The sequence below is a fragment of the Rattus rattus genome, chromosome 18, assembly GCF_011064425.1.
Source record: "Rattus rattus isolate New Zealand chromosome 18, Rrattus_CSIRO_v1, whole genome shotgun sequence".
In the NCBI taxonomy this organism is placed as follows: domain Eukaryota; kingdom Metazoa; phylum Chordata; class Mammalia; order Rodentia; family Muridae; genus Rattus; species Rattus rattus.
In genome coordinates this window covers 6,946,139-6,968,100 of record NC_046171.1, presented here as the reverse complement: position 1 = coordinate 6,968,100, position 21,962 = coordinate 6,946,139, and the positions used below count along the sequence as shown (strand labels likewise).

At 54.7% G+C, this 21,962-nt stretch overlaps 5 protein-coding genes and 1 pseudogene across 6 annotated transcripts in view; 3 read left to right on the top strand and 3 right to left on the bottom strand.

Annotated features, from left to right (window-relative positions):
- Vps52 (VPS52 subunit of GARP complex) overlaps positions 1–5,793 on the bottom strand; it is a 9,217-nt gene extending 3,424 nt beyond the window's left edge. The window contains 13 exon segments of the mRNA XM_032889210.1: positions 250–368; positions 527–682; positions 1,084–1,217; positions 1,772–1,829; positions 1,922–2,054; positions 2,151–2,251; positions 2,711–2,861; positions 3,325–3,497; positions 3,729–3,796; positions 3,978–4,053; positions 4,199–4,251; positions 4,816–4,900; positions 5,430–5,793. Coding sequence (XP_032745101.1) covers positions 250–368; positions 527–682; positions 1,084–1,217; positions 1,772–1,829; positions 1,922–2,054; positions 2,151–2,251; positions 2,711–2,861; positions 3,325–3,497; positions 3,729–3,796; positions 3,978–4,053; positions 4,199–4,251; positions 4,816–4,900; positions 5,430–5,519 — 1,397 coding nt within the window. The 5' untranslated portion in view covers positions 5,520–5,793.
- LOC116887765 lies at positions 2,489–2,584 on the bottom strand (annotated as a pseudogene).
- Positions 5,794–5,878: 85 nt separating the features above from the next.
- Positions 5,879–9,642, top strand: Rps18 (ribosomal protein S18). Its single transcript, XM_032888536.1, has 5 exons — positions 5,879–5,977; positions 6,445–6,543; positions 9,048–9,236; positions 9,324–9,415; positions 9,523–9,642. Exons 1-5 carry the CDS (start codon positions 5,975–5,977, stop codon positions 9,596–9,598), a joined length of 459 nt encoding a protein of 152 aa, XP_032744427.1. The 5' UTR covers positions 5,879–5,974; the 3' UTR covers positions 9,599–9,642.
- Positions 9,643–10,205: 563 nt separating this feature from the next.
- B3galt4 (beta-1,3-galactosyltransferase 4) lies at positions 10,206–11,788 on the top strand. The gene has a single exon (XM_032888577.1). It carries the CDS (start codon positions 10,330–10,332, stop codon positions 11,557–11,559), a length of 1,230 nt encoding a protein of 409 aa, XP_032744468.1. The 5' UTR covers positions 10,206–10,329; the 3' UTR covers positions 11,560–11,788.
- Positions 11,789–11,941: 153 nt separating this feature from the next.
- Positions 11,942–19,642, bottom strand: Wdr46 (WD repeat domain 46). The gene is made up of 15 exons (XM_032889209.1): positions 19,574–19,642; positions 19,289–19,495; positions 19,107–19,187; positions 18,888–19,000; positions 18,673–18,760; positions 18,527–18,588; positions 17,092–17,196; positions 16,833–16,983; positions 16,589–16,721; positions 16,243–16,342; positions 13,130–13,443; positions 12,893–12,987; positions 12,704–12,799; positions 12,447–12,560; positions 11,942–12,357 (listed from the first exon to the last, which is right to left on the bottom strand). Exons 1-15 carry the CDS (start codon positions 19,640–19,642, stop codon positions 12,262–12,264), a joined length of 1,824 nt encoding a protein of 607 aa, XP_032745100.1. The 3' UTR covers positions 11,942–12,261.
- Positions 19,643–20,030: 388 nt separating this feature from the next.
- Positions 20,031–21,510, top strand: Pfdn6 (prefoldin subunit 6). 2 transcript variants are annotated; one of them, XM_032888579.1, is made up of 5 exons: positions 20,031–20,079; positions 20,189–20,329; positions 20,537–20,607; positions 20,699–20,823; positions 21,305–21,509. In XM_032888579.1, the coding sequence occupies exons 2-5, from the start codon at positions 20,266–20,268 to the stop codon at positions 21,426–21,428; spliced, it is 384 nt and encodes a 127-aa protein (XP_032744470.1). In that variant the 5' UTR covers positions 20,031–20,079; positions 20,189–20,265; the 3' UTR covers positions 21,429–21,509. The 2 variants fall into 2 exon arrangements, with proteins under 2 accessions (XP_032744470.1, XP_032744469.1); XM_032888578.1 differs by having other exon boundaries at positions 20,038–20,329; positions 21,305–21,510.
- Positions 21,511–21,962: the final 452 nt, after the last annotated feature.

Below are 21,962 nucleotides of genomic sequence, written 5' to 3'. Positions count from 1 at the left end.
AGCAAGTGGGTGTGCCCGACACCAATGCTGCCCCTGGGACACACGGATGGGAGGGAATAAGGGTGAGGAAGAGTCAGGGTGGAGTTGTGTGAGATAAAAAGCTGACCGCTGGGGTTGGGGATTTAGCTCAGTGGTGCTTGCCTAGGAAGCGCAAGGCCCTGGGTTCCGGGTCCCCAGCTCAAAAAAAAGAACCAAAAAAAAAAAAAAAAGCTGACCGCCTCCATGCACCAAGGACGGGAGCTCAGTGACCTGTCCAGGGCAGGGACGTCCCTCTTTGCTGCTATGTTGCGGAACCGGAGAACAATGTGGATACAGAGAAAAACAGCAATGGCGTCGTAGCAGTCGGCCAGGTAGGACTCCAGGTGTTTCTGTGGCACAGCAACAGGCAGACAACTGAACGTTAGCTGTTGTTCGAGTGGCTGTAGGCAAACACGTACAATTCTTTGGGGACAAGGCACTTGTGACCCCACTGGCTGCTGCTGAGCTCTGAGGACAGAGGGCAAAGGCACAGAAGTCAGAAGCTCACCAGCGTCATGGACAGCGTGCGGCCCATGACGGCGTGGAACAGGTCATGGGCAGCCGGGCCAGAGACGACAAAAAATTCACAGATGAAGAGATATTCACGGCAAGAATTGTCAAGGAGGGCATAGTGCTGGCTGCGGAAGAGCGCTTCAAACGGATACTACCGAGACAGAGAGACACACGGACGGGCTTCAAACGGATACTACAGGTCAGAGAGACACATGGATGGGTCTCACACCGACCCTGTGGGTATGGAGACTCAGCACAGCTTAGGAATGCGAGCTCACAAGACCACATACCCAACTTCCAGGCAGGGAGGAGCACCCCATACAGGCACTGAAGAGGGGTCACAGGTCACAAGAAAAGCCCTCCCCAGGGGCTGCTGCTGCCCCTACATCCACTGCAACTGTTGCCCCCTAACAGTCACACCCATAGCCAGTCTCCCTCTGCAAGGCTCTCCATGGCTCCTAACCCTCCCACATCATAGCGGGTCAGGGACCCCCAAACTAACATGTAAATAGGGAACTGATCCCTGGCCACGTAGGGGTCGCCTCGCCATACCCTCTGCTCTCCACGCTGGGCAGTATGGGGCACCAGGATGGGGGCCTCGAGCTCAGCCGGTGAGATGACAGCACCACGGGTGCCCAGGGTAAAGATGGTGTTCCTGCTTCGGAGGGAAGGCTTCGAGAAGAATCGTGAGCAACATCTGAGTCAGGGAAAAAAATGAGATGGACAGCACTAGGCCCAACAAGCCAAGGCCTGAGGATCCCAAGAAGCTAAATAAGGCCTGGAAGGCCTTTTCCAGAACCAGAGCCTTGCTTCTCCTGACACTGATAATGGCTGTCGAGGCTTCCCAAACCCTCTGAAATAAATGTGAAAAACTGTCAGAATGGCATGTGCTTCTTAGAGAGGAAGCTCTGGCTTTCACATCCTCAAAGGTGTGAACCACAGAACAGGTAAAAAAACACAGCCCTGGACTGTTAAGAGCACTGACTGCTCTTCCAGAGGTCCTGAGTTCAATTCCCAGCAACCACATGGTGGCTCACAACCATCTGTAATGGGATCCAATGCCCTCTTCTGGTGTGTCAGAAGACAGCTACAGTGTACTTATTAAAAAAAAAAAAAAAAAAAAAAAAAAAAAAAAAAAAAAAGAAAAAAAAAGAAATGGAAGGAAGGAAAGAGAGCTCTGCATGCTGGAGCTGGACGTCCCCGCCGTGAGCCCGGTGTGAGGCTCCCCTCTAAAGGATATCTTTCTTTGCTGTGTCTTCTACACCCATTAGATCGTCTTTCTCAGCAACTTCCTCGTACTAGAGAAAACAACAGAGAGCTGAACCATCACTCTCCACATCCCCCCCAGCCCCCCCAGCCAACCCCCTCCCCCGTCTCTGGCCTGGCCCACCTGCACTTTCATGAGCCGCCCCACGTACGAGCGGTAGTATGACAGGTAGATCTTGCTCAGTGTCTCTACGTACTCATCCCTGACCTCCTTGGCTGTAGCACGCTCATTGCCCAGCAGGAACTGATAGAAAAACCTGGAAGGACCGGGGTGAGTCAGACACCCTGGATGCCCACACTGGAGGCTGAGAGGCTCGCTCATGGCCACCCTGTGCCCATCCCGGGGGGGCCACCTGTACTTCAGCAGGGCCGTCTGGGGGATCTGATAGTTGGTCATCGGCTTTCGGAACGAGTAAATCTTCTGGAGAATGAACTCACGGATCTTTGTCACCGCCTGGATGTGGGGTACAGACAGGCCGTGAGGCGGGAAGTGAGAGAGGGGACACAGGAGAAAATAAAGGTAAGGGGAGAATACTTCATTAGTGCTCTGGTTATGGAAACAGGGTCTCTCTGAGCAGCCCTTGCTGGCCGGGGACTCACAGAGGTCTGCCTGCCTCTGCCTCCTGAATGCTGGGGCTGAGATCGTGCATCGCCATGCTGGTCTTATTTTTTCAGGGCTTTTTTGTTTTGTTTAAATATGGAAGGCTTTATAATTTGCGTGTTATCCCACTGGGCCATGCTAATCTTCTCTGTGTTGTTCTAATTTTAGTACCCACACTGCCAGTGCAAGCACTGCTTGTTTTGAGATGGCGTCTCACTCATGTATCTGGGGCCTGGCCCCAGACCTCCTTCACCTCCTGAGTGCTAGGAGGACAGACTTGTGCCATTGTGCTCTAAGGAGCCCGCTCCCCACCTTGACCCGGAGCCGGTCGAGCACGCCTCTGACGTCTGCACAGGCGGCCGTGCCTCTTGCCTCCTGCTCTCTGACCGCAGCCGCCTTGGCGTCCAGCTCCTGGAGCTGCTCCAGGAACCTGGGCTCTGTCACTGGAGCTTCGAGAATTGCTCTGGGGAGCAAGGGAGGATGGGAGTGGTTAGATGGAAGGAATCAACAGCTCCCGCACACCTCACGTGTCATTCGGGCCTTTCTCTGTGTGGTCTCATGCCTCCACGACATATGTACAAAGTCTTCAACTCCTGAGCCACACCTCCTCACGTGGCCCCGGATCACTCCTAACCTGTGTCCCATCCTGCAGTGGCCAAAGCAGGTTTAGGAGTTTTAACCCATCCATGAATTCCTGTAACATTTTTTTTTTTTTAACAAGATCTCACTCTATACCCCAGGCTGGTCTACTTGCAGCAATCCTCCTGCCTCAGCCTCCCAAGCATGTGATTCCGGGCATGAGCAGGCACACCTGTTTCTACGTGGTACTGACAACCCCAGCCTGGAGGCCTATGTGGTAAACTGGGTAGGTAACCCAGCCCAGCCACCTGCTCTGGACTTGAAGACCCTTCAAACCAGTGACTCACGTGACCAGAGCAGAGGCACCACTAGCCCATCGATTGAGTTCCCCAAGTTTCCCTGGGAACTGCCTGCCGTTACGGTCGGATGTTCATGGCCCCCACTGCTCCTGCAGGGTGCGGATCTCACAGCTGATGGAGCTGAGGTCGCTCTGAAAAGCTCCCAGCATCTGCTCCATGCGCTGCAGGGAGGGCAGAAAACACTGTGGGTGTGACTCCCGGTTGGTGGGAAATGGGGCAAGTGTACGACCCAAGTCTCTGAGCGAAAGAGCTGGTATCCGGCAACCCAGGAGGGTGGGAGATCTTCACTTGTCCAAGGGGAAAAAAAAAAAAAAAAAAAAAGAAAGAAAGAAAGAAAGAGAGAGCAGAAGGCAATTAGGTCCAGTCTGGGACAACAGGTTAGGGCCACCAACCTCCAGGACGGCGTCACAGGCTGTGATCTGATTGTGCAGAGAGGCTATGTTTTCACTCTCTTGGATGTCTGACCCACAAAAGTCAAGGGCTTCACACTGAATGCAGAGCTCTGTGGGTCTGCAGTACCTGCCCCCAGGTTCTCCCCAAGGTGACCGAAACCTGAGAGAGATGCCCTCCCCTGTGGAGGCTACCTGCATCACACATCCCCATGCCGGTAACACCCATCTGTTCCCTCGGCTGGAGGATACAGTCCCGGATTGACTTCTGCTCAATCTGCTGCAGCTCGAGCTCCACCTGCTTTGAATAGTGTCGAAGATCCACACCCTGGGGGAAATGACAAAGTCGGGAAGAAGTCACAGTGGGAGGACGCCAGAACAGACTTGGTGACTGGCTGGAGGGGAGCCACCAAGGTGAGGTGACAGCAAGAGTCAGGGAAGGTGGGGGAGATCAGCGGAGTGGGGATCCTCACCGTTTTGAGAGCTTCCTTCACTAACTCGTCTTCCAGATTTGCCTGGATGTGAACTGGAGACAAGTTTATCATTAAGGGGTCCCCTGCCACACCTCCCTCTGCCCACGCTGGGCTCCTGCACACAACGCCAATCTCCCCTTTCCTCCAGGACAGTTATAGGCACAGTTGCTTTGCCCGGTGGGACTTTCTGCTGTTTTAGCTCCTCCTGATCTACTCAACCACAGATCAAAAGGATTACGTGGGAATTTCCAAAGGAGGTTATCTCTCACCTGGCCTTGGATGTGAAACACCTTTGCTCTGTTGATCTATGGCGTGTGCTGTGCCTACCTCTCAATCGCTCGGTCTTAGCTGGCTGCACATTTATGTTCAAATGGGCTTTATTTTTTACTTAATAATCATCCCAAAGAGCAAAAAGGGATGCAGCAAATTCATTATAGTGTATTGCTATCAATTCTTACTGAGCTGAAATTAGAGGTTAAACCTTCTCAACTCATAGATTAAACTTTATACGTCCATTAAGAAGAAGACTGTAGAGGGCCATCTACTGGGGGGGGCATGTAATCTATTCCTAAAGAATAAAAGGGTCTACTTTGCCCCCACCCCATGTCACCACTTACCATCCACTTCATCCAAGATGAATTCATCAGAGGTGATATCCAACTCCCCGAGTTGTAGGGGCTCTTGGAGTCCAGAACCAGCCCCCTGAAGAGGGACGGGTTAATGAATGTGGTATACAAAAAGAGACGTTGGAAACAAAATAAAACCGGATATCCCTAATCCCACAAGTGTGGTGAGGGGTGCTTTGTGGGGGAGGGGTTGCCCAGAGGCTAACATTGTCAGCTTACAGTGTTTACCCATGTGTCAGGTGCACCCTTAAACATACTCATTCGGCTAATCCTAACGACCACCTACAAGGCAGGTCCTAATAACGTTGGCACCGAAAACAGCATCGCCTTCAAGTGATGCGACTGGAAGTGGGACCCAGCAATCCGGTTCCAGAGGCCACGTTCTTAATCCTATACACTATGTTCTCATTTCTACTAAAAAAGCGTGAACAGGAAGGTGACATTGTGTCCCTGGGACTTGAGTTTCAGCCACTTGGGTCCCTACGAAGGCTTGGTCACCATCACCCTTAGCAGGAGGAGCCTTGTGTCTGAACCCAGCCTACGACTTCCTGAGGAGAAGGACGACCTGACGACACTCCGGAGGACAAACAGCCCCGTGCTCTCACCAGCGGGCCCTCCTCCTCCTCCATATCTGAAGCGCCGGCCCGCAACACCAGCTCCCGGGCAGCAGCCGCCATGGTCGCCGCGGCTGCCATTCCCCCGCAGCCTCACTTCCGGCAGCTGTCAGTCTCTGAGAGTCCGTTTCCCGAAGCAAAGCCACAAGTCCTGGAACGTCTTCTACGGAGCAACAAAAGGTTCCCAGATAGTTGAGCTAACGTGATTGGCTCCAGAGTCCCCTGTTAGGCTTTGATCACTTCGGTCCGGTGCAAACGGGAAGGTGAACGTCTCGAACACAACCCTGCTCCGGAACCTTTCGCTCCTCCGCCGCACAAGAACCCTACGACGCCAAAGAAGACCGAACCGGAAGTTATAGCTCCTGTCCTATGCAAACCAACTCCTCCCTTAGGGAGAGGCCGGGAGAGAAGCAGTTTCCGGAAGCGGTCCTCCGGGATAGCCCCGCCTCTTCCTCCAGGAAGCTATATAAGAACTACACGTCACTTCCGCTCTCTCTTCCACAGGAGGCCTACACGCCGCCGCTTGTGCCGCCGCCATGGTAAGAGCGGAATCCGCGCCGAGATCCGGCGACATCGGAGCCGGGGCAGGGAGAGTTTTCAGTCAGGGCTCAGAGAATGCCCTGTGCTGCGGGTCTGCAGCCTCCCCTGAAGCGATGGAGCGCGACCGGGGAGGGGACGACCTAAGACGTGAAATTCCAGGGAGCAGGGACCCGAGGAAGGGTCACTCCCCGGACACACCAAAGTTGCCAGGAGCTTGGCTGCTGTGTAGGGTCCTCCGGACCCCCCTCCTCAGGGTCCTTGGGGCGGCGGCCAACGTTCACCCTCAATGTCAAAGGTTGCGTTTTCCCGCGCCCGAGCGCGTTTGGCGCGTATGATGGTCACAGGTGACTGAGGAGTTGTGTAAGAACTTAGGAGGAGGAGGCGCTCCCTGGATTCCATCCCCCCGCCACGGCGACCTTCTCGGTTTGGGGGTTGCCTGTCTTTGATAATTGCCCGTGTTCTTTAGTCCCTAGTGATCCCCGAGAAGTTTCAGCACATCCTGCGAGTACTCAACACCAACATCGATGGGCGGCGGAAAATAGCCTTCGCTATCACTGCCATTAAGGTAAAAGTGTCAGGGGGCAGAGAGTAGCAACTAAACTCACCTGACACGTACAAGGTTAAATCAAAACACTGCTCCAGGGGAAGTGAGGCGCGCCTGTGGTCCGGCCCCACCTTGCTAAGGTTCCCCTACGTCTTCAGCTTATGAGATCCGTGCTAGAGCGTTCTCCGAGGCCAGCAAGCCTTGGGGTAGGGTTACCGCCAACCAACGTACATCCTAGAAGGTGGTGATGTGTCGGGGTGGTCTAGGGAAGATGCAGGTGCCACAGTGGAAGGAAGGTGCACGGTTGAGATAGAGCTGGTTTCCAGAAAACCAAAGAGGGGACAGAATGTTTCTCTTTAAGCTAAAAGTCTTCCAAAGAGGGACGTAACTTTGGTCGAAGTTGGTAATTCAAGGACTGGCACGATGCTGGTCAGAAGTCTGTTCTCCTTGAGGGCAAGAACTAGACCTGTCCGGTGGGTTCCCGTGGGATGTTAGGATGTGAATGGAACTGGGGTGACTGCAGGGTTCAGAGAAGCTTCAAGGAAACTGCTTCAGTTTTTAATGTGATGGATGAAGGAGGCCTAGGTAGCTGAGGGGGTGTCAAATGGACATTAAGTCGGAGTAAATCTTTCTAGCCTTGTGATGTCTCACTGATTTTTTTTTTAAGGTCCTTGTCATATTTACTAATATAAATTCTGCACTTTGGGGGACAGTTATAGTGGGGGGAGGGTGCCTGGTATGGTGACAGGAACACGGTGTCTAGGAGATTGAAAGGCTGGGGTGGTGCTTCTGCTGTGCTTGGCCTATCTTTGTACACTGAGCATCCTGGGGGATGACTACAGTTCATATACAGTGCAGACAAGGTGAATCGAGGCGGCAATGGAGCCTGGGTATTGAGGGTTCAATTGATCTCCGGAGGATCTGTAGTGAGAGGTGAAGCTTGGGGCAAAGGATCCTTCAATCCCAGCCCTCTGGAGGCAGAGGCAGGCAGATGTATGAGCTGGGGGCCAGCCTGGTCTATAAAGTTCCAGGGCAGCCAGGGTTACACGGGGGTGAGCACGTCCTTCCAAAACAGATGAAGCTTGTTGGGAGTTGGGGGGGGTGGTTGCAGGAGTTTGAGGGGAGAGTGATTGTGGGATGGGGTCCTCCAGAGGTGATTAGGGTGAAGGACTGGAAGTTTTCTGTATTCCTTAAGACTTGTCCTCTGTTTCTCACTGAAGGTGAGGAATTCAATGTTTAGGAGCATATAGGAAGGGGTTGGACAGACAGAAGGACTGACTGCCCTTACCCGGAAGGCATTCTAGTACTGTTCTTCCAAACTGCTTTAAATATTAAAAGTCAGAAAGCAAGCTGGCCTTGAGCCATAAAGCTCTGTCCCTTGCCTTGTCACGATAACCAACCTGGCATCATTGCCTGTTGTACTCAGCTTTTACGGTGTGGAGGCTGAGGTGGGGGTGGTGAAGGTTTTTGCCTCCATGTCTCTTTTTTTTTTTTTCCTTTCGGAGCTGGGAACCGAACCCAGGGCCGTGCGCTTGCTAGGCAAGCACTTTACCACTGAGCTAAATCTCCAACCCCTTGCCTCCATGTCTTAATGCACTTACTATGCCTGTGGAAGCCAAAAGTGTGACTAAGATCCTCTCTAATCAGGAGTTAGAGTGCTTGGTGTTGAACCCAGGTCCTGGAAGAGCAGCCAGTGCATGGAGCCATTTCTCCAGCTCCTACAATGGCGTCCACTTCTCAGGGTTGGGGGGCAGAGTCACACCCACTCTCAAAAAAAAAAAACAAAAAAAACCCTACATTCCTAAAGGCTTGGCTTTGTTCATTTGATGGGGAATGCCTGGAACCAGAGGCTGGGTATGGAGGGAAACATCCTGCTTTTGTGGAGTTGAGTCTGACACATGTCCAGTGTATCCTAAACAGTGTTCCTTCTGGTTAGTGGGCAGGCTTGGTCTCTGGGAGAGTGATGTGGGACCTGGTGTGGGTGGGATTATCAGGATCTCTAACGGAGGCAGGCTCTAGCCATCCCAGCCTCCAGGGTGCTGGGAGCCAGGTGAGCCAACACGTGCTCGGGGCTGGGCAGTTAGAGCGCTGGCTGCTCTTCCAGAGGCTTCAGTCAATGACCAACACTCAGCAATCTTTAACTCCAGCTCCAGAGCATCCGTACCTCTGGTCACTGCTTGCACAAGTGGCACAGACATACCTTGCAAGCAAACGCTCATAAACAAGCCACAATACATGGGGGCTGGAGAGAGCCCAGCTGTCAAAAGCACTGACTGCTTTCAGAGGTTAAATTCCCAGTGACCACTTGGTGGCTCACAACCATCTGGAATGAGATCCACTCTGCTGTGTCTGAAGGCAGCGACAGTGCACTCCTAAGTAAATGATTAAACCCAAGTTTCTGCCTAACCCCACTCTGACATATGAGATCCACTCTCTCTTCTGGTGTGTCTGAAGGCAGCGACAGTGCACTCCTAAATAAATGATTAAACACAAGTTTATGCCTAATTCCCAACTCTTAACATCAGGGTGTGGGGCGGAGATACGCTCATGTGGTGTTGAGGAAAGCAGACATTGACCTCACCAAGAGGGCTGGGGAGCTCACGGAGGACGAGGTGGAGCGTGTGATCACCATCATGCAGAATCCACGACAATACAAGATCCCCGACTGGTTCTTGAACAGACAGAAGGACGTGAAGGATGGGAAGTATAGCCAGGTGTGTTGGGGGCCGGGTGGGCCCGGATAGCCGTTAAAATGACACGGAGTCTGGAGGTAAAGCTGGCGCCCCTGTCTCCAAATCCAGGTTCTGGCCAACGGTCTAGACAACAAGCTGCGTGAGGACCTGGAGCGGCTGAAGAAAATCCGAGCCCATAGAGGGCTGCGCCACTTTTGGGGGTAAGTGAGTGAGGCTTCAGCCGCCTGCTCCTGAATGGGCTGCACAATCCACCTGCCTTTCTCAGCTCTTGCTGCTATGTGACCTGAATCTTGTTTCCCTTCTGCAGCCTTCGTGTCCGGGGTCAGCACACCAAGACCACTGGCCGCAGGGGCCGTACTGTGGGTGTGTCCAAGAAGAAATGAGTCTTTGGGCCTTTGCTGTTAATAAATAGTTTATATACCAATGACCTCGATCTCTGTGTCTTCCATCTGATGAAGTGAGATAAAGCCACAATGAACCCTGGTAGTTTAAACTGGCTGCAGGCGCCCCCCCCCCCTCCGGGAACAATGCTTTTAGTGTGTTTGAACTTACATGTCCCTCCCAAGGGCTCCTGTAATTTAATGGGACCTTAACTGCTGGTCTACGCTCCTCCCTTTCTGTAGGGTGTTCATAAGGAGTACCTTGGGTGTAACCGTGGCTGGGCGGAAACAGCCACCACTGCCAAAGGTGGGGCAGCCGGTGTAGGCAACCTCCAGGGGGAGCTTGGGCAAGTTTCAATTGGGTCTCCTGGGGTTGGCGTGCCAGAGCTGTTGTGAAGTGGGTACAAGCTGTTGTGAAGTGGGTACAGCACGACCAGATGCTGCTGCTCCGGTGAGTTATCGGCAGATACTGGCTGCTCTAGAGGTCCTAAATGGTGGGAAGAACAGCGGCGTGGTGCCCCACGTGCTTTAAAGTAGGAACAGACGGGAGGGTTGGGCCAAGTGTGAGATGCACGCTGCTTGTCGGCTTCCGGCCTAAAGTGGCATGATGGGAAGGTGGGGGGGAGGGGCGGGATGGAGCCGAGTTCCGCGTGCAGGCGAGGGGAACCAAGCTGTCCCCGGGACCGGCTGCGGTGGGTCGGGACCTGACTGCATGAGACTGACTGCATCTTGTGATGCTACCGGGCCGTGCATGGCTCACCCCGTCTCTGCTGCAGCAGCTGGTTAGGGCCGCTCTCGCAGCTCCCAGCGCTCTTAACAGCTCTGCCCACAGGTCTCTGCGGCTCACCATGCCCCTCAGCCTCTTCCGGCGCCTCCTTCTGGCGGTCCTACTACTGGTGATCATCTGGACACTGTTTGGACCATCGGGTTTGGGGGAGGAGCTGCTGAGCCTGTCCCTGGCGTCCCTTCTGCCAGCCCCAGCCTCGCCAGGACCACCCCTGGCCCTGCCCCGCCTCTTGATTCCTAACCCCCAGGCCTGTGGTGGCTCCGGACCCCCTCCTTTCCTGCTCATCCTGGTGTGTACGGCCCCGGAGCACCTGAACCAGAGAAACGCCATTCGGGGATCTTGGGGCGCCATTCGCGAGGCCCGCGGGTTCAGGGTGCAGACGCTCTTCCTCCTGGGAGAACCTTTGGGACAGCAGTTTGCTGACCTGGCCTCAGAGTCAGCAGCACAGGGGGATGTCTTGCAGGCCTCCTTCCAGGATTCCTACCGCAACCTCACCCTCAAGACCCTCACCGGACTGAACTGGGTGAACAAATACTGTCCTATGGCCCGGTACATCCTCAAGACAGATGATGACGTGTATGTCAATGTCCCAGAGCTGGTGTCAGAACTGATACAGAGAGGGGGGCCTTCAGAGCAATGGCAGAAGGGCAAAGAGCCACAGGAGGAGACAACAGCTGTCCACAAAGAGCACAAAGGCCAGGCAGTGCCCCTTCTGTATTTAGGCCGGGTGCACTGGAGGGTGAGGCCCACTCGAACACCAGAGTCCCGGCACCACGTGTCAGAAGAACTGTGGCCAGAAAACTGGGGTCCTTTCCCACCCTACGCCTCCGGCACGGGGTATGTATTGTCTATCTCTGCTGTGCAGCTCATTCTGAAGGTGGCCAGCCGGGCCCCATATCTACCTCTGGAGGATGTCTTTGTGGGAGTGAGCGCAAGGCGAGGGGGCCTTGCCCCCACACACTGTGTGAAGTTGGCTGGTGCTACCCACTACCCACTGGATAGGTGCTGTTACGGGAAGTTCCTGCTGACGTCCCACAAGGTGGATCCTTGGAAAATGCAGGAAGCCTGGAAGCTGGTGAGAGGACTGAATGGGAGAAGGACTGAGCCCTTTTGTTCCTGGCTCCAGGGATTTCTGGGTACCTTGAGGTGCCGGTTCATAGCCTGGCTCAATAGTTGAGAGCCTGGGGCCACAGAAAACAAGACAGCACCTCAGGGACTTTTGCCCCAAAATCAGTGCCCAGGCTGCAGCTCCCCGTGGTGATCTATTTCCCCACAGCAGACTCTGAAGCTGCTACTGACCAAGGATAGATAGGGGCCTGGCCTACCATCTCCAAAGACCAGGGAGGGACAAAGCACGGGGTGTGGGGAAGACTCAAGAGCCCAATAAACACGTCTCTCTACCTCAAGGGCAGCGTCTTCACCAGGGCCCAGAGGTCCCAGTACTGCGGCGTGACAAAGGCCCTCTCCCCCTTAAGGCGTAGTCAGTGGTGGGGACACAGGCAGGGCAGTGAGCTGAGCCTACAGCAGCCCCACACAGGAAGACTAGATCTACAGGATGGTCCAGACACTTCAGAAACCTTGTTTAATGCCCACTCCCCTCCAGGAGCTAGTGGCTCACACAGCTGTGACACAAGGCAAACAGGACAATTTCCCTATGGATCTGTGTTATTTACTGTGTGTGCGCGTGTGTGTGCGCATGTGTGTGTGCACACAAGCTCAAGTGTGCTGGTCCATGTGGGCACGGAAAGGTTAAAGGACACCTTGTGTTTCTCCTGCCATGTGTCTTCTGGGAACTGAACTCAGGTTTGGCATCAGGTTTAGCCTTGCCCACTGAGCATTCTGGCCCCTAAGGGTCAGGGTGGAGACTGCTGTCTCTGGCTCATCGTACAAATCTGTCCAGTGCAGATGGACGGGCTCCAGGCTTGGCCTTATCTTGCTTCTTCTGCTGTTGCTCAAGGCTCTGCCGGACTTTGTCCTGGGGACAGAGTGGGGAGGCAGCGTAAGGCACAGCAAGAGCTGGCTGATTCAGGCTGGAGGCTGACGCCTGGCCCCGAGTTTACCTACCCTGTGCTCCTGGTCCATGACCTTCTTCTTCCTCTTCACCAGGCTCGCTGTAGAGCTTCGGCCCTTCTGCTTTGCCTTGGGTTGGAAGGCAGCCTTAGCGTCAGGATCGTAGCCCTGACATGGGACATGAGGGAAGTCAACAGCAGTCCCAGTGACCTGGCAGCACCTATATCCTGTGCTGCATTCACACTGGGGTGGGACAGAGGCAAGGGCTGGACACGGTGGGGAGGAAGGGCGCGCAGCAGGCAGCTCCATACCAGCCTCTCTATCCGCTCCTTCTTCTGCTGCTCCAGAGTGGTCACATCTACCTCTGCCAGGGCTCGGGGGTCCAAACAGATGAGCTCTGCGGGTACCTGGAGCATCACAGGACAGCAATGTGTAAGGAGCCACAGGGAGGTGACACAGAAGGAGTGGGAGCCAAGGAGGGCAGCTCCAGCACAGCTCACCTTCTCCAGCAGGGCCTTCACCTCCCACTCCTGGCGCTGCTTCCGGCTCCGGTATGGGTTACTCTCCAAACCGTCAAAGTTGGGCTCAGCAGCCCCTGAGGGAGGGAGCGAGGGAGGGATGGGCGGAAGAGGAACATGGAACTGAACCCAGTCCTGTTATCCTGGACTGACTGGCCTGTTGCCCCTCCCTAGCTATCTCCAACCCGTGCGCGCTTCTAGTCCTGTCGGGCCACTCACCAGGGACCAGCATGCTGGTGATGCCTCCACTGTGCCCCACCCCCAACACGTCTTCAAAGGGGCAGAACTGGAGTCCATGCACATTGCCCGAGAGCCTGTGGGTGAGGTAGGGCTGCTCCAGGGAGGGTGGGCTGCCTTTGCCCTGCCCTGCCCATATGTTGACCACGTCACCCATTCCCGCAACTAATAGTCCCCGCTGGGAAAAGGCCAGGTGCCCTGCTCCCTGCGGTAAGGTCCGGGAACTCAGGGGCTGGAATGTCCCTCGCAAGTCAAAGATCTTCAGCTGGTGGTCCAGACCAGAGGTGGCCATGTACCTGTGGGAGATGGGCCAATTAATCCCAGCAGGAACTGACTGGAGCCTGCGGAAGTCCAAGGTACCTACTCTGGCCATGAAGGGAGACTAGCACTGCTCTCCACACTGCTGCGCCCCACACAGCCTACCCCGTGGTCTCCGTTGCTTGTTACTTGCCTGTTTTGAGACCGTCTCACTAGAGAGCCCTGAACTCAGAGATCAGGCCTGTACCTCCCGAAGGCTGAGATTAAGGGTGTGTGCCCCACTGTATCCAAGGCCAGAAAAGAAACCTGGTGAGGAAATGACTGAGACAGGCATCACATCAGGCCTGTTGCTTTTGGGGTTTTGATGTGGTTGGGGGAGGGAAGATTGAACTCAGGACCTCATGCCTGCCAGTCAGTTCTACCCTTTACTTCCACCCAAGCCTATCTGGTAACTGCTTCCAAAGCTAAGGGCACTGCACTGCTCCCAAGTCTCAGCTCTGCAGAACACACCCAGTCTGCACCTAAGCGACATCCTACTTCAGAAGGCAGCATGGTAGCCCAATAAAGGTGCCAAGTATTTAGAGAGAGGCCTTCCCTAGCAAGAAGCCAAGCTGTGCAGCAGACCAGGTGTGGACAGCTATAAAAGCAGAAGTCTGTCTTCAGGGCTGGAGGGATACAGAAGAGGCAAAGGGCTGTGCGGGTTTCCTGGAGTCAGCGCCAAGCATCTCTCCAGCAGTGATGTAACAGTGAAGACCATGTTTCTCAAGAAAATCTCCCCTGGTGTACATGTGTACATGGTAGCACACACCTTTAATCCCAGCCAGGCAGCGGCAGAGGCAGAGACCTGCTCTACAGAGGGAGTTCCAGGGTTACACAAAGGTGCCCAGCAACCCTGTTTCAAATAAAAAGAGGAGGAAAACCCTCCTAGAAAGTAGCAGAGTCAGCACGCAGAGTGTGCACCGCCTGGCCAAATCCCTGAGCATAAGCTACTTCCTGTCAGAGGCTAAGAGGGGAGCTAACGTTGATGAGCTTTGCCAAGGGGCCAAGGAGTCTCCTGCCTTGACCTTGGATCCAAGGTGACAGAGCTCGGTAGAGTCCCAGCAGGACAAAAAGGCCACTGATCGAGGCATCCAGAACTTTCAGGACTGTGGTGCTGTCCAGGCAATGAAGCCCCAGGCAGGAGAGTTGTGGACCCAAACAGGGTGAGCCACAGCTCGGGTCTACTGGCCACTGAGGCACAGGCGTGCTTCCCTACTCTCCAGAGCCAAGCTGGCACGCAGGGAGAACGGGCAGAATCAAATGACTTGTTCACAAAGACGGCGATGGCAGCCAAAGCCATCTCAGCATCTCGAAATCTTTCGCTTTTTTCAAAGTGGGTAACTTGGGCTTTCCCTACCCACCTTCTTTACTGGTTTGTTTCCGTTTAAAAAGAAAAAGTTGCAATGATGCAAAAATGTAACCTAGAAAATCCCTGATCATCAGTGAAGGGGAAGTAGTTTGTGGGAAATTCCTCTGGAAACAGCACAGTCATGCCATGCAGAGCTGCAGCACCATGCCTGTCAGGAGAGGGCACAGGCAGCGCCATGCCTGTCAGGAGAGGGCACAGTCTGTCAGCGCCATGCCTGTCAGGAGAGGGCAGACAGCTCCATGCCTGTCAAGAGAGGACAGACAGCGCCATGCCTATCAGGACAGGGCACAGACAGCACAAGTTCCCAGAGGTACAAGGCAAGGCAGGACTTCAGAGGTAGTCACAAGCAAGATCAAGAGTGAAAAGCCACCAGGGCCAGGAGTTGGTAGCCCACAACTTTAATCCCAGCACTCAAAGCAGAGGCAGGCGGATCTCTGAGTTGAAGGGCCAGCCTGGTCTATAGAGTGCGTTCCAGGACAACCAGGGCCACACAGAGAAACCCTGTCTCAAAAAACAAAAAACCAAAAGAGTGATCCCACCAGCCCAGACGCAGAGAGCACTGAGAGATGCTGGTTCTTAGACTGTTTCAGTGTGTAGTGCAGACCAGCCTTGAGCTTCCCTTCCCCTGCCTCAGCCTCCTGGGTGCTGGGGTTAAAGTGTGTACTGCAGCTGCTGCTCAACCCATCAGAAAGAAGGCACTGTGGCCGGATTCCTTACCCCAGAATCCCAGCGCTCAGGAGGCTGGTGCAGGAGGCTCACTACATGTTCCGGGCCGGCTTAAACACGGCACACTCAAACTGAACAGCGATTTAACGCAGAGTTCGGGTGCAGAACTGGGACACAACATGTCCCCCTCGTCTAAGATGTCAGCTTTGATACAGCTGGGTGGTAGGCTGGGGTCGGAGTCTGTTGTCCCTGAGGGAGGACCCTGAGGGAGGACCGATATTCCCTGTGACCTAGCTGCTCCCCTCCACCTCACGGGACACCCTTGGCAGGCTAGGTTCTGGGCTGAGCTGGGGCCATGAGCATGAATCCTTGAATCTTCCCTTATGTGGCTACAGAGTTGAGTTTAGGTTAGAGAATTTTTTGTGTAAGGGAACAGGAGAAAAGGTGATTCGGGGAGGAAGTGACACGGCAAATGACGGGCCCAGCAAAAGGGACGAGACATCGAGTCACGGGACGGAGGCACGACCTTGGAAGGTGCTTCTGGGAAGCACTCTATACCCCTGCACATGGCGTGCACCAAACTAGACCCACACCTCTCTCAGGATCACACGGGTTCTGTAACACACCCACACTTTAGGCAGCTGGTCGGCTGCAACATAAGGCCACACACGTGACTGGATGCCCTCTGTGCTCCTACAGGCGAGGGTCATCCACCTTTCTGCCCAGCTGTGCCCAATACCACCTCCCCAAGCACGTGACTTACGTGCCTGTAGAATCCACTGCCACAGCCCGCACCCCGCCACGGTGACACAGAATCTTCGCCAGTGGCTCCTTCATAGCTGGACTCCATAAAGACACTGTGCCTGAAAGACCGAGGACACTCCAGGTCACTGCTGCAGACCCAGCCCGGGGCTCTTGAGGCTTTGGACTCAGGACACAGCATGAAGGCTTCCACAGACCTGGGCAGCTGGGGTGCAGCTCAGGGGAGCAGTCTCCCATGGACAAAGCCCTGGGTTCAGTTCCCAGCCCCACGAAACGCATTAGCGCATTAGTAGAGGGTCAGGAGGGGACGAGAGAAACAGGCTGGCCAGGAAAATCTGGGAACTGACCATTACTGTGTCCGAGGTGGATAACAGCATTGTAGGGGTTCTGAGCCATGACACTGGGCCGTCCAGCCCCAGCGTTCAGAGCTGTCGATCTTCCCACTGATACATCCAGGTAGGTCAGAACCCCTGTCTCTGACTGAGGAGAGAACGAGATGTCTGGTGTCCTCTCTTCCTTCTCACGGGTCCTAAGGAGAACGGTCCTCCACGGGCCACCACCCGGGCTGGGCCCTCAGCTCCGACCACTCACAGCGGTGGCCAGGAGGAAATGGAAGGGGAGGAATTCAAGCCGGGTCACTCGGTCACAGCGGCGGATGCAGTGGAGCTCGATGCCTTGGTTGTCGTAGATGTAAAGCCAGCGGTTCTGGGCGACTGCGAGCAGAGCCTCGGAATGGAGAAAGCTGGGTGGAAAGGAGGGCTGGTCTCATGGGAGGCAGGACCCCAGGGCACCGTCCTTTAGGGAACGGGCTGGCTCACTCCCATCAACCGCCAACAGAGCAAGCACTGACTGGATGTCCCGCACCGCTTCCATGACGTTGATCTCACACATGAGCTTCTTTGTCACCCAGTCCAGGGCAGCCACGTGACCCCGACGCCCTCCTAAAGCCAGGTGTCTGTTGGAGGTGAAGCAGAAGCAGAGTGTTAGTGCAGGGGGCACCATGACCCAGACTGGAATAATTCAGCCAGAGCCGACACAGCCCCTCGGCAGACGGGAGGAAGCCAGCGCACTGCTGCAGACAGCGCGACCAGACCCAACTGCGTAACTGAAGAAGGCACAGGTCGTGTACCTGAGGAGACACAGCCAAATCTTAGTTCAAGAGTCACAGAAGAGGCCAGGGAGATGGCCCAGTCAGTAGAGTGCTTGCCACAAAAGTATAACGGCCTGAGCCTGAATCCCTGGCACACATGTAATCCCAGTGACAGGGAGAGCAAGGCGGGCAGATCTTGCTGGACATCTGTTCATGAGGAACCGGCTCAAAAGTAAGGGGGAGGGACACTTGCTGCTCCCGTGAGAACGCTGGGTTCTGTTCCCAGCACCCAACTAGTGGCTCACCAGCGTCAGTCACTCCAGATCCTGGGGATCTGGCGCCCTCTTCTGGCTTGGAAAATAAAGAGGCACATCCAGAAGACCCAGCTGCTGAAGGTATTTCTGTACCAGCCCGGTGACCTGAGTTTGAACTCCCTAACCCACATGAAGGCAGATGGAGAAAATGACTCTTTGAGCTGACCCCACACACCGCCTCATGAGCTCGTACAACCACAATGGTACACACACCAACGACGAAAAGCAGGGAAAAAATGAAAAGCGGCACGTGACGACGCCACGTTGGCCTCTGGTGATCACAAGCACACGAGCTCATCTGCAGGCACACCAGCCAACACATGAACGCGCACGCTCGCACATACACAATAAAGTCACTGGCAGCTGAGGGGCTGAGGGTAGGTGTAGCTCAATAGTCAAGTGTGTGTGCATGTGTACGTGTGTGTGTGCGTGTGAGTGTGCGCGTGCGCGCTCTACAGGCTCACACAAGGTCATGAGTTTCATAGCCAGAACCACCAAAAAGACTCAGCCTCTTCCAGCTCTTGCTGTGACGATCCCCTTCATCACCTTCTGAGGTTACATCACCTCAGAAGCCAAAGTTAACCTAACTTCTTCCCTTAGAAAGGGGGCGGCAGGGCAGTATGGGAGAGGGGCAACACAGAGAGAAAGCCCAGCTAGGCATGTACACATGTGTGTCCAGCACATGCCTATAACCCCAGCCCAAAGGGAAAGGAAAGGAGGGTGACCCCAGGGGACTTGGAGGGGGACTTGCTGGCTTCCAGGTTCATAGATCACAAGCCGCTCTGGGCCTCTTCTGGCCTCTAGGTATGCACACGTGCACACAGGCAGATAATTAAGTCCTTTCTTAGAGAGAGAATAGAGCCTCCGGAGCTCAACCTTACCTCCCAGTTCGAGAGTAGTTCAGTCTGTAGGGTCCAAACTGCCTCAGATTCAGGTCAAAGTGCTGCCAAGGGTCAAAATTAACCATGAAAAACTGAACTCGCCCCACCCGGTCTCCTGGGCCCCTCCTCTTCCCGCTCGGGCTCACCTTGGCAGCACTAGAGATGTCCACAGCCTCCACGATGTCTGTCTGCAGTATTTTTGCTGTGTCTTCCCCATCTTCTCCTACCAGAAACCTGAAAGGCGGTTAGGATGGCGATGGTGACACTCCCCACCATGGAAGCGGGCATACAAACATAAAAACACCAACACAAAGTTCCAGAAAGACAGGACGAGAGAAAACCCAAGTCGGGGTCCACTCACCCAGGTTCCTCTGCAAGCAGCAGCTCAGCGCGGGCAGCTCTGACGCTCGCCTCTTCCTCCTGTGCTTCAGCCTTCTCCAGTCGGCTTCGGGTTTTAGGCTTCGAATGCGGGAGCTGCGGTATTGATGACAGGGTTGGAAGAACCGAAGAGCATGTTGCGGGGGAGGGGGAGGTCCTGGGAAAGACACTGGAGAAGCCGCCACCGCCCGCGGTTCCTCACCTTTTTGGACTTGTCAATACGGCAGAACTTCCCGGCCACCTCCAGGGGGGCGGGGACAGGTCCTGGGAACGGGTCTTGAGCCTACCGAGGGGCAGGGAGGTAAGAGGCAGGTTCTGATGGACCCAGTTCCTCTCGTTCTCAGGGGGCGACCTGCACCGCCACCCTGTCAACCCCGGGCTCACCCCAGACAGGGTCCTCTGCGGCTTCTTCCAGTCTGAAGCGTTCTTTGGGATCGGGGGCTTCTTGGAGAACCGAGACTTCTGGGCGATGCGCGCGCTCTGGGACCTCGGGGGTCGCGGCTCCCCAGTCCTCGCCTTCTTCCGTGGCGGCCCCGGAGAGGCGCCGGCGGCGGACGGGGTGGGCTCCTCCTCCCAGTAGCGCCGCGGTTTCTAAGGGGCACAGGAGAAGCCCTCGCACGCGCAGCCCGAGCCCGGCCCCGGGGCGCGGACGCCTCCCACCAAAACTACCTTCCTCTTGGCCTGAGGCTTGTCTTTCTTGGGTGGGTCACCCCTACCCGGCTTGGGGGCTGTCTCCATCCCGACGACCGAACGATGATCCACGTGCAAAACTCCCTTCAGTCTTCCCAAAGCCTGCTAGGAAACTTCCGGAAGTCCCCGAGACTTCATCCAATCATCGCCGTAAGGGCGTCTGAAGCCTCTGGCGCCATGTTGAGAGAGGGCACGCCCCTGAGAGCCGGATAGGCTCGCTAACAAAGCAGATTCTAACCAAATAAAGATTAAAAAAATGTCTAGGTCCAGAATCCTGGTGGTGATAAGCTTTTACTTTCCATATTAAATGCTCTGTCTTGCCCAAAATCTCTCGAGTCCAGTCTTTTAAGTAGAACGAGCCTCACACAAGTCAGAACTACACGTCCCGGCATGTGTCAGAATGTAACTTCCGGCGCCGTCTTTTTTCCCCCGGCATGCCTTGTTTATTTCCGGGTTTATGAATACAGAGGGCAGAGCGTGAAAAGGTTAGGGTTTGGATTTAGGGGGGTGTCTCTTCTTTTCGCTCTCCAATGCCTAGGGAGTGACTATTCTGGACGCAGAGAGGCCACGGTAGCTCGTGCTGTCCTTCTGCAGGGCCAGGAAGGGGAGCTCAGGTGCCTTTCAGAGCTTGAGACCCAGCGACCCCCGCCCAGGAGGCTTTCTCCTTCACCATGGCCGAACTGATCCAAAAGAAGCTGCAGGGAGAGGTAGAGAAATATCAACAGCTGCAGAAGGGTAAGAGAGCGGAGTTGGTGTGGTCTCGTCCCTGTCCGCTCTCAACTCTGATGAGGCGTCGTGCCCCATCAGAGGGTAGGAAGGGGGGATATTGTGTGCAGCGAATTCGGTATCCTCTCTTTCTTCCTCGCAACCATTCTCCCCAGAATTGTGCGGTTCCGGGCCCATTTGATGTTTCTAATCGTGTATTTCCTCTCACCATCCCAGACTTGAGTAAATCCATGTCAGGGAGGCAGAAGCTTGAAGCCCAGCTAACGGAAAATAACATCGTGAAGGAGGTGAGGGTGGGACGCTGGGGGAGGGGGGGAAGGGCGAGGAGGGACTTTTCTGGGCACCGTTATGTCATACACCGCCCCATCTCCTCTTCAGGAACTGGCCTTGCTGGATGGATCCAACGTGGTCTTTAAGCTTCTGGGACCCGTGCTTGTCAAACAGGAGCTGGGGGAGGCTCGGGCCACAGTGGGAAAGAGGCTAGACTACATCACAGCGGAAATGTAAGTGCAGCAGCTGGCCTTTTCAGTGCAGAAATGTTGAGCCCGTGCTGGATAGTTCTATATCTATAGCAACATCCGCCTAGCCACTTCCATAAAGTGGCTGCCCTGGAACTCGCTGTGTAGACCGTGCTAGCCTGTGGTAGATGCACCGGCTGCTGCCTCCCAAGGGATGGAAGCATGTGCCACCATTCCTGGCCTTTCTTTTCGTGTTACATTTGGGCCGTGGCCCATATTAGTCAAAGGATAACCTGTGGGAATGTTCTCCCTACTGTAGGGTTCTTCTGTAGCTTGAATTCAGGTGCCAGCCTTGAAGGACAACAGCCCTACCTAACTGATCCATCTCACCAGCCAGTTCTTCCCCTTAGCGCCCTCCCCGCTTTCTGTCCCACAAACCTCAAATGTTCCACCAGTTTCCCTTTATTCCAGAACATTGAGCCCTCACTGATTTCTCCTTTCTGCCTGCCTCTGTTTTCCTTCTCAGTAAGCGCTACGAATCGCAGCTTCGGGACCTCGAAAGGCAGTCAGAGCAACAGAGGGAAACCCTTGCTCAGTTGCAGCAGGAGTTCCAGCGGGCCCAGAACGCAAAGGCTCCTGGGAAAGCCTGACCCCGTGGGAGGGGGAGGGGGCTGGGGAGGGAGGGATGAGGCTAACCCTGAGTCAATAAAATGTAAACAGAACCAAACCTACTTTCTTTCTAGCCAGTCTTTATTCTCAGTCCTTAACTTCTCTGTACGCTTTACACCTCCGGGATTCACATTCCTGTGACTGAAATCTCTGGCTGGATTCTCCCGTGGCTGAGAACTGAACCCAGGGTGTTGCCTGTGTGCTCTCAGTTTCAAAACTTGAGTCTGAAATGTCTCAAGCTATTTCTTGCTCATATATACAACCCTTTGGCTTCCCTTATGTTGGTGGGCGCAACCTGGGGACACCAGAGTAGACACTGTCTACAGCACAGCATGTCGTTGCCACAGAACTCAGTTCTCTGGCCTGAGAGCCCAGGATATGACCCGGTCATTTGCTGTGAACACTTGTCCCGGAGCAGCCCTAGGTTACCTGATTACCTCTGTCTTCTTAGGATTGGTTAGAATGTAACTTTTAACTAATCTGAAATTCCTTCAAAATTCTTTTTTTTTAAATTT

Excerpts from the sequence above, each read along its gene's own strand:
- Rps18 (XM_032888536.1), top strand. Across the intron at positions 6,544-9,047 it reads TCGCTATCACTGCCATTAAG|GGTGTGGGGCGGAGATACGC; the intron begins GTAAAAGTGTCA and ends TCTTAACATCAG. Across the intron at positions 9,416-9,522 it reads GGGCTGCGCCACTTTTGGGG|CCTTCGTGTCCGGGGTCAGC; the intron begins GTAAGTGAGTGA and ends TCCCTTCTGCAG.
- B3galt4 (XM_032888577.1), top strand. The coding sequence starts at position 10,330 with ATGCTACCGGGCCGTGCATGGCTCACCCCGTCTCTGCTGCAGCAGCTG.
- Wdr46 (XM_032889209.1), bottom strand. The coding sequence starts at position 19,642 with ATGGAGACAGCCCCCAAGCCGGGTAGGGGTGACCCACCCAAGAAAGAC. Across the intron at positions 19,001-19,106 it reads GTATTGACAAGTCCAAAAAG|CTCCCGCATTCGAAGCCTAA; the intron begins GTGAGGAACCGC and ends TCAATACCGCAG. Across the intron at positions 13,444-16,242 it reads GCAGTGGATTCTACAGGCAC|GTACATGGCCACCTCTGGTC; the intron begins GTAAGTCACGTG and ends CATCTCCCACAG.
- Pfdn6 (XM_032888578.1), top strand. The coding sequence starts at position 20,266 with ATGGCCGAACTGATCCAAAAGAAGCTGCAGGGAGAGGTAGAGAAATAT. Across the intron at positions 20,330-20,536 it reads ATATCAACAGCTGCAGAAGG|ACTTGAGTAAATCCATGTCA; the intron begins GTAAGAGAGCGG and ends TCACCATCCCAG. Across the intron at positions 20,608-20,698 it reads AAAATAACATCGTGAAGGAG|GAACTGGCCTTGCTGGATGG; the intron begins GTGAGGGTGGGA and ends TCTCCTCTTCAG.